The sequence below is a fragment of the Nothobranchius furzeri genome, chromosome 15 (assembly GCF_043380555.1).
Source record: "Nothobranchius furzeri strain GRZ-AD chromosome 15, NfurGRZ-RIMD1, whole genome shotgun sequence".
Lineage (NCBI taxonomy): Eukaryota > Metazoa > Chordata > Actinopteri > Cyprinodontiformes > Nothobranchiidae > Nothobranchius > Nothobranchius furzeri.
Window position 1 is genome coordinate 30,398,906 of NC_091755.1, and position 9,136 is coordinate 30,408,041.

Below are 9,136 nucleotides of genomic sequence, written 5' to 3' on the forward strand. Positions count from 1 at the left end.
CAGAGGGCGCTCAGTCCTGTACACATCGGTAGCTGACGCTACACTAGAAGAAGTAGTGTCAGTGGTGGAGAGGCAGTGTACGGCCTGCGTGCTGAAAGAACTGATTAATCAGATATTTTTCTGTCTTTACAGGTAAGCTGGGGGGTTGCTAAGATAAACAGATGTTATAATAGTGACAGACAGCAGTGGCAATTAATGACGAGTGTCTTGTGTGTGGTGAATGTTAGGCTAAAGAGCTAATTTCCAAGTTGGTCCAGTTGTTAGCCTGTGCCGATTCAAGTATTAGACTGTACCGAAAACTGGCAAGTTCATGGCAGGTGTATTTTGGGTTAAAGCCACAAGAGGTATGTTTTGCACAATAAGAGAAGATGTCAATTGATGCATGCTTAGTTCCTGAAAAGTGAATGCTGTAAAAATACGCTAAGGAAAGATGTTTATCTGAAAGAAATCTAGTTTGATAAATACAGTTACAAAGACAGGTTCATAAATAGCTTAAAACAGTAGTAAAAACAACCAGATAAACCTAATGAGAGTTCACTGTGTTATTCATGGGTGTAGTAAAATGTATTTTGGTGATTTAACCAGTTATTAAAATTGGTGCATATGAATATAGAACTGTATAAGTTACTTGTATAAGGTAATGTCAGCTACACTAGAAGAAGTAGTGTCAGTGGTGGAGAGGCAGTGTACGGCCTGCGTGCTGAATGAACTGATTAATCAGATATTTTTCTGTCTTTACAGTTTTTCTGTAAAAATAAATATGTTGCACGGGAGATGAGTTGGCCCATCATTTCAGAAGTGTAACACCTGTACGTTGGGGTTTACCCCAGTGAATGAGATGGTAGCCTCCCTCTGCCTACGTGTGGGGGGACGGGTTCTGACCCTTTTTGGAGACCTTGGAGGGGGTGCTGGAGAGTGCTCCTTCCGGTGACTCCCTCGATCTGCTGGGGGACTTTAATGCTCATGTGGTCAACGACAGTGAGACCTGGAGAGATGTGGTTTGGAGGAACGGCCCCCCTGATCTGAATTCAAGTGGCGTTTTGTTATTGGACTTCTGTGCCAGTCATGGAGTGTCCATAATGAACACCATGTTCAGACATAAAGGTGTCCATATATGCTCTTGGCACCAGGATACCTTAGGCTGCAGCTCAATGATCAACTTTGTTGTTTCATCTGACCTGCGGCCGCATGTCTTGGACACTCGGGTGAAGAGAGGGGCAGAGCTGTCAACTGACCCCTACCTGGTGGTGAGTTGGCTCAGATGGTGGGGAGGATGCCGGTCAGACCAGGCAGGCCCGAAAGTGGGGGGGAAGCAGTGCGCTACCAACACTATTTACAGTGGGGACGGTGTGCTGCTGACTTCTACTCAGGACGTTGTGGATCGGTGGGCAGGATACTTCGAAGACCTCCTCAATCCCACCGCATCGCCTTCCAGTGAGGAAGCAGAGTCTGGGGACTTTGAGTTGGCCTCTCAAATCTCTGGTGCTGAGGTCACTGAGGTGGTTAAAAAGCGCCTCTGTGGCAAAGCTCCAGGGGTGGATGAGATCTGCTCGGAGGCTCTGGATGTTGTGGGGCAGTGTTGGCTGACACAGCTCTGCAATATCGCGTGGACATCGGGGAAAGTCCAACTGGACTGGCAGACCGGGGTGATGGACCGCAGGGTGTGTTCCAGATACAGGGGGATCACACACCTGAGCCTTCCTGGTAAGGTCAATTCAGGGGTTCTGGAGAGAAGGGTCCGTCAGATTGTTGAACCTCAGATTCAGGAGGAGCAATGTGGTTTTCGTCCTGGCTGTGGAACACTGGACCAGCTCTATACCCTTAGGGGGATCCTGGAGGGTGCGTGGGAATTTTCCCAACCAGTCTACATGTGTTTTGTGGATTTGGAGAAGGCGTTTGACTGCGTCCCTCGGGGGGCCCTGTGGGGGGTACTCCAGGAGTATGCGGTACCAGGCCCTCTGATGGGCTGTTAGGTCCCTGTATGACCGGTGTCAGAGCTTGGACGGCATTGCCGGCAGTAAGTCGGGCTCATTCTCAGTGAGAGTTGGACTCCGCCAAGGCTGCCCTTTGTCACCGATTCTGTTCATAACCTTTATGGACAGGATTGCTAGGTGCAGCCAAGGTGTGGAGGGCATCTGTTTTGGTGGCCTGATGATCAGGTCTCTGCATTTTGCAGATGATGTGGTCCTGTTAGCTTCATCAGAACGTGATCTTCAGCTTTCGCTGGAGCGGTTTACAGCCGAGTGTGAAGCAGCTGGGATGAGAATCAGCTCCTCTAAATCTGAGACCATGGTCTTGATTTGGAAAATGGTAGAATGACTTCTCCGGGTCAGGGATGAGGTCCTGCCCTAAGTGAAGGAGTTTAAGTATCTCGGGGTCTTGTTCATGAGTGAGGGAAAACTGGAGTGTGAGATCGATAGGCGGATTGGTGCTGCATCTGCAGTGATGCGGGTGTTGTACTGGTCTGTCGTGGTGAAGTGAGAGCTGAGTCAGAAGACGAAGCTCTCGATTTACCGGTCGACCTACGTTCCTACCCTCACCTATGGTCATGAGCTTTGGGTAGTGACTGAAAGAACGAGATCGCGTATACAAGCAGACAAAATGAGTTTTCTCCGAAGAGTGGCTGAGCTCTCCCTTAGAGATAGGGTGAGAAGCTCGGTCATCTGGGAGGGGCTCAGAGTAGACCCGCTGCTCCTCCACATCGAGAGGAGCCAGTTGAGGTGGCTCGGGCATCTGGTTAGGATGCCTTGGGGACGCCTCCCTGGTGAGGTTTTCCGGGCACGTCCAACCAGGAGGAGACCTAAAGGTAGACCCAGGACACGGTGGAGGGACGATGCCCCTCACCTGGCCAGGGAACGCCTTGGGATTCCCCTGGAGGAGCTGGCCCGAGTGGCTGGGAAGAGGGAAGTCTGGGCCTCTCGCCTTAGGCTACTGCCCCCACGACCCGACTCCGGATAAACGGATGAAAATGGATGGATGGATGGATGGATGGATGGATGGAAGGATGGACACCAACACATTCGTCTTCCTATCAGGGATCAGGATTTTAAAAAAGTTGTTCAGTCTTAGAAAATTAGGAATTATTTTATTGGTAATAGTAAACAACAAAATGTTACACTTTCACTTTGAGAAAAAGTGACCCAGTAGAACAGAGATCTCTAAAGTAACATCTAACAATGAGATCTCATCCATTTTAAAGGTGACATAATTCAGTATAAACAAACTAGCCCTAAAGGAAAGGAATAATCAAATATACATGCACTCACATATCATTATAATGCCTCAGACTTCAGTGGTGCCACTAACTGGCGGACAGGGGAGGCAATACCCTCTTTGTGAATTTGCTGGCAGCAAATGTAATTTGTCAAAACAAAGAAATATATCTATAAAGCTTTTGATCTCAGTAGAAACTGTCATATACAGTGTCCCAAACTGAGAAACAATTTTTCAGTTAGATTTGAAAAAATATGCTTCAAACACTTTAGGTTAAATATGCATAAGAATAAATCCCTTCATGTTTTAATTAACCATCATTTCCTTTCTTTAATACTATGTAGAGTATAGAAATGTTTTCAGTATCACCCTGATGGGAAACTGGAACAAAAATGTTTTGTGTTTTTTATGTTTAAGACAAACATCTTTTCTGCACTGGAGCTTAGAATTATGTTCTGGACTTATTACAGCTAGATCCCAACAACTTTTTGTCACTAAACAACAAAATGGTAATCTTAAAATTGTTTTAGTTAAAAAGGACCAGAATATATAATTAACACCAGCTTCATGCTCCCTTAGTTTATTATCTCTTAAATCTGCATAAAGGACACTTTTACTCCTGTGCTCTATAGAAACACCTGTATTTTTCCAGTTCAGGGATTTTCTCTGTGGTGAGAGATCAAGACTTCCTGCTGGAAAGGAACTGCTGTAGATACCAGCTAGTATGGTCGCCATGACACCAGGAAATAGTCTTGTATTCTTCATCATGAAAATACACACTGATCATGCAGACAAGTTACATTAACAGCATTAATAATGAGATTGATTTTCTTGTTTTAATTGTCTTTTTCTCTGAATTAGTTACATAAAATAAAAGTAACAATTTTACATCAAAAGATCTTCAGATCTACAGGTGGTCATTACAAAAAAATAATAATAAAAACACAATAAAAAAGTAAAAAGCAAGAAGTTCATGAAATTAAAACTGAAAGGTGAAAGACAAAGTTTATGAAAAACAATCTTTAAACTAGCACCAAACAATGCTATTTATTTAGTTAAGAGATGCTTTTTCAAATGTAATCATGTCAGGAGTCATTTTGACAAGAAGCAGTACTAAAAGATAAATGTTATTATTTAGTCAATGCATTTGTTCAACATACATTTCTTCTTCAGGCTGTTACGCTTAGTAATTTATTATCCTGTCAGACATTTGTACAGAAGTGACCTCATGTTCCTGGACAATCGTAAACATGAGGACAAAACCAGGATGGATCACAGCATCCTGGCCGAGAGTGTAGCGCATTAGTCTATTGGCCAATAACTAGGCATTACACAGGAACGGCCACATCTTGTTGGACAACACTTCAGGTCACCGTAGCATTGAAAATCAGTATGACAACTGTGACCTCGACAAGTGCGTGGGAACCGTCTGTCTCCACAAAATCCTGGCTTCTCTGAAACAATCAACAAAGAAAAGATTCAGTCACTTTGAATCCAGCACTGACACGACGGGAGTGAAGTGAGGATTAAGCAAGAACTCACCTCGGTTTGGTGACATGCACACGTGTCCACACCCGTTGAAGCAGCATATTTCATGATGTTTGCAGTCCCAGTTACCAGAGCACTGTTCAATACATATCACCCGTACCCCTCTTATCATCGGGCACCTTGGTATTGCTGAGAGGAAACAGAAATACACACTAAGGCTGTTAAAAGTAGAGCAAAACAACCATTTGGCAAAAAGATCTGCTGCTCTTACTTGAAACCGGAGGAGCACAGACAGAGTTATGGTAATAAGTGCAACATTTTTCTTTTCCAGGGCAGTCACTGTCACAGTGACACTTATGTGCTGGGAGGAATGTATAAAACATGGCTGGACATTCACCTGGTTTGCCTTTTTTGGTGTCCAACATGGTAAAAAGAGGAAAAAAATTTGCAATGAGTAAAATGTTTTTACACTTAACACAACAAAAATGAAAATAATTATAAATAAATAAACTTACCCGGATTAGGCACCATATAAGATGCTTCAACTGCACAAGTCATTACAATCATAGCAGCTACCATCAAACTGTGTGCCATGTTGATGTCTCTCAGTCAGCAGTCTTCTGCTGTCTCGTGGGGACAAATCTGGCTTATAAACTGTAATCTGAGCAGCACAGAGGATGCTGGGTCATTGTGTTCTCAGGGTTATTATTCTACAGATATGGGACTCACACACGACTGAAATCATGACTATTTTTTGTATTTTGTTAAAGTTTCAAGGAGACAAAACGATAATAAGATGGAGCTGTTGGTGCAACTTACAGTGTAGGAAACAGATGCAAAATAATTAAGATGCAATCATATTTCCAAGGCTATGGTGTTTTTAACCCCAAATGTACATTATTACCTTATTGTTTGAGAACATGTGAGGACACAGCTTTGTGTGGGTTCAAGGTTTCCCTCAAGGCATGTGTTTGGACAAAAAAAGTCAGAAAGGCTCAAAAGTAAGATTGTGGTTTGGGGTTGCATTTACACAATGATACAAAATCTGAAGGAAATTTGAGAAAAAAGTAAAAAAAAAAATGTATTTGGTTTCCTAGTCAAGGAAGTCCAAACCCTACACCAGCTTCTCTGGTGGGACTCCAGGGCATTCCAAGGTACCCTATAGGTCCAGCATGTCCTGGGTCAACCCAGGGGCCTCCTGTTCGTGGGATAGACCTGAAACACCTCCCTTGGCAAGTGTTCAGGATAAACCATGACAAGATGTCCAAAACAACCATAGCTGGCTCCTTTCAGCATGGATGAACAATGGTTCTAATCTGACTCCCTCCTGGATGTATACGCTTCTCATGACTAGCTCAGCCTCCCTGTGAAAAGAAACTACAGGTCCTTCTAAAAAAAATGGCATATTGTGATAAAGTTCATTATTGTCTGTAATGTCCTGATAAACATTAGACTTTTATATATTTCAGATTTATTGCACACTGCTGAAGTAGTTCAAGCCTTTTATTGTTTCTAATATTGATGATTTTGGCATACAGCTCATAAAAACCCAAAATTCCTATCTATAAAAATTAGCATATTTCATCCGACCAATAAAAGAAAAGTGTTTTTAATACAAAAAAGTCAACCTTCAAATAATTATGTTTAGTTATGCACTCAATACTTGAGTTTCCTCCGTAGGGTGGCCGGGCTCAGCCTTAGAGATAGGGTGAGGAGCTCGGACATTCGGGAGGGACTCGGAGTAGAACCGCTGCTCCTCCGGATCGAAAGGAGCCAGTTGAGGTGGTTTGGGCATCTGGTCAGGATGCCTCCTGGACGCCTCCCTGGGGAGGTGTTTCGGGCATGTCCTGCCGGCAGAAGGCCCCCGGGTCGACCCAGGACACGTTGGAGAAGTTACATCTCCAATCTGGTCCGGGAACGCCTTGGGGTCCTGCCGGAGGAGCTGGTGGACAAGGCCGGGGAGAGGACGGCCTGGAGCTCCCTAGTTGGGATGCTGCCCCCGCGACCCGGACCCGGATAAGCGGAGGAAGACGAGACGAGACGAGACGAGACTCAATACTTGGTCGGTAATCCTTTTGCAGAAATGACTGCTTCAATGCGGCGTGGCATGGAGGCAATCAGCCTGTGGCACTGCTGAGGTGTTATGGAGGCACAGGATGCTTTGATAGCGGCCTTAAGCTCATCCATAGTGTTGGGTCTTGCGTCTCTCAACTTTCTCTTCATAATATCCCACAGATTCTCCATGGGGTTCAGGTCAGGAAAGTTGGCAGGCCAATTGAGCACAGTAATACCATGGTCAGTAAACAATTTACCAGTGGTTTTGGCACTGTGAGCAGGTGCCAGGTCGTGCTGAAAAATGAAATCTTCATCTCCATAAAGCTTTTCAGCAGATGGAAGCATGAAGTGCTCCAAAATCTTCTGATAGCTAGCTGCATTGACCCTGCCCTTGGTAAAACACAATGGACCAACACCAGCAGCTGACATGGCACCCCAGACCATCACTGCCTGTGGGTACTTGACACTGGACTTCAGGCATTTTGACATTTCCCTCTGCCCAGTCTTCCTCCAGACTCTGGCACCTTGATTTCTGAATGACATGCAAAATTTGCTTTCATCCAAAAAAAGTACTTTGGACCACTGAGCAACAGTCCAGTGCTGCTTCTCTGTAGCCCAGGTCAGGCGCTTCTTTTTTTTTTTTTTTTTTAACCGTGTCCTGTCTGGCTGTGAAGCAAGCCGAATTGATGTCTGAATGCTGGTAACAAGCCTTACAGATTTACTCTCAGGTAGAGCATTAAAGAGTCTGCTTTTAATGTCACGCCTGATACTTAAAACTTTATTGTTATTGTTTTTGAATGCTTTGTAATTCCGACCAGACACGGAGACAGAGGTGAAAGAGAAAGGAAAAGAAAAGGTGGGGTAGGGGCGTTCCACAAAAATAAACAATAATGAGTCTGCTTCTAGATCTGCAGAAAAAGACAAAAAAAAGCAAAAGGGCAAAAAAAAAAGGGACACAACAACAATACAACAAGATCAAGCTATCATTGCGTCAACTTGACGAAGAAATATATAATCAACATTGCTTAACTGAAGAATCACGATAATAAATCAGTGCATTAAGTGCCCACCATAATCTTAAGACCTGTGTTTAACGTGCCCAAACCCATACTTTTGAGAGCACCATGTGAGCACCTGTGTGTGTACACACGCTTGTTTATGTAAGGTTTCTCTATAGGAGCGTCCAACAGAGAGTGTGAGGGACCACAGATCCGCCCCCCAAAGATGCGCAGGAGAAGGGGGGAGCACCAAGTCTCAGAGATCCAGGTGCTGCCCCAGAACACAGGAACCCCAAGGAGACTGCAACCAGAAAGGCCCCCGCCCCCCTCGAGAGGCACAGAGGATCGCCCCGGGGGGCCACAACCAGCAGCCGGCAGAGTCCCGGGAGACATCAGCGACAAGCCCTCAGACCCGCCCGCAGCCTCCCACCCCCTAGCCGGCCGAGCCCGGGACCCAGCGACCCGGGACCCAGGGGCGACCACCCCCGCCGGGGACCCAGCAGAGCCCAGGCACCCAGACCCCACCAGGCAGCCACCGGGATCTATCAGGCAGATGCCAAAATCTTAAACCCCCAGACCCGGTTGCCACGAACACTCAGGCAGACCAAGGCACAACCCCTCACACCAGGTGTGGCAGGGGGAGGGGGGACGAAGATCTATAACATCAAAAGAAGTTCCTGGAGAGGGGAGGAGTCAAAGGCCCCACCTGACATATACAGTCATACACAAACACAGTCACACACTCCCTCCCTCATGCTCACACATACACATACAACCAAAGACTTACAAAAATGCATGCCGGACACCCACTCATGCTCCCCATACACACCCTATTGACTCTGGTCCCGGTACTGCTGCACATTGGGTACAACCATCACCGGTAACCAGAGTTTGACCCTTTCTGCTGGGGTGCTGATGAGCAGGCTTCCCAGCCCAATGCTGAGTACAGCAACCCACCACCCCAGACCCCAACCAGATGGCCAGATCTCCCTCCTAGCCTCCAGCCCACGGAAGCCAAGCAAAAACAGAGGTGTGCTAGGACCCCTAGTCTCCCTCCGCCTGCGCCAATATAGTGTTGTGTGTTGATGAGGTGTATTCCATGGCTGTGGTGAGCGGGCAGTGCAGGCATTGTCTGGCCTATGCCAGCTGATGCCACCGCACCACCTCACTTGCACCCACAGCCCTCGGTGTCTAAGTGCAGTTTAAAATTGGAAGTGGGCACCGGCACTCGGGAGGAGGCTGAGAAATCTCCCTGCCAAGTGCCGTTGAATGTGCTCACTCCCAAGGCCCTAAGTGTGTGTTTGTGTGGAATGTCGTCAGTGGAAGTGTATAAGGTGCAAATAAAATTGGGGGGCAGGTTGCCACAGGAATGCGGAAATGGG

General features: G+C 46.1%; 1 protein-coding gene across 1 annotated transcript; it reads right to left on the minus strand.

The window, feature by feature from the left end:
- Nucleotides 1-3,690: 3,690 nt before the first annotated feature.
- On the minus strand, nucleotides 3,691-5,328 carry LOC107373793 (WAP four-disulfide core domain protein 2-like). The gene is made up of 4 exons (XM_015941940.3): nucleotides 5,217-5,328; nucleotides 4,973-5,107; nucleotides 4,756-4,890; nucleotides 3,691-4,667 (listed from the first exon to the last, which is right to left on the minus strand). Exons 1-4 carry the CDS (start codon nucleotides 5,293-5,295, stop codon nucleotides 4,516-4,518), a joined length of 501 nt encoding a protein of 166 aa, XP_015797426.3. The 5' UTR covers nucleotides 5,296-5,328; the 3' UTR covers nucleotides 3,691-4,515.
- Between the last annotated feature and the right edge of the window lie 3,808 nt (nucleotides 5,329-9,136).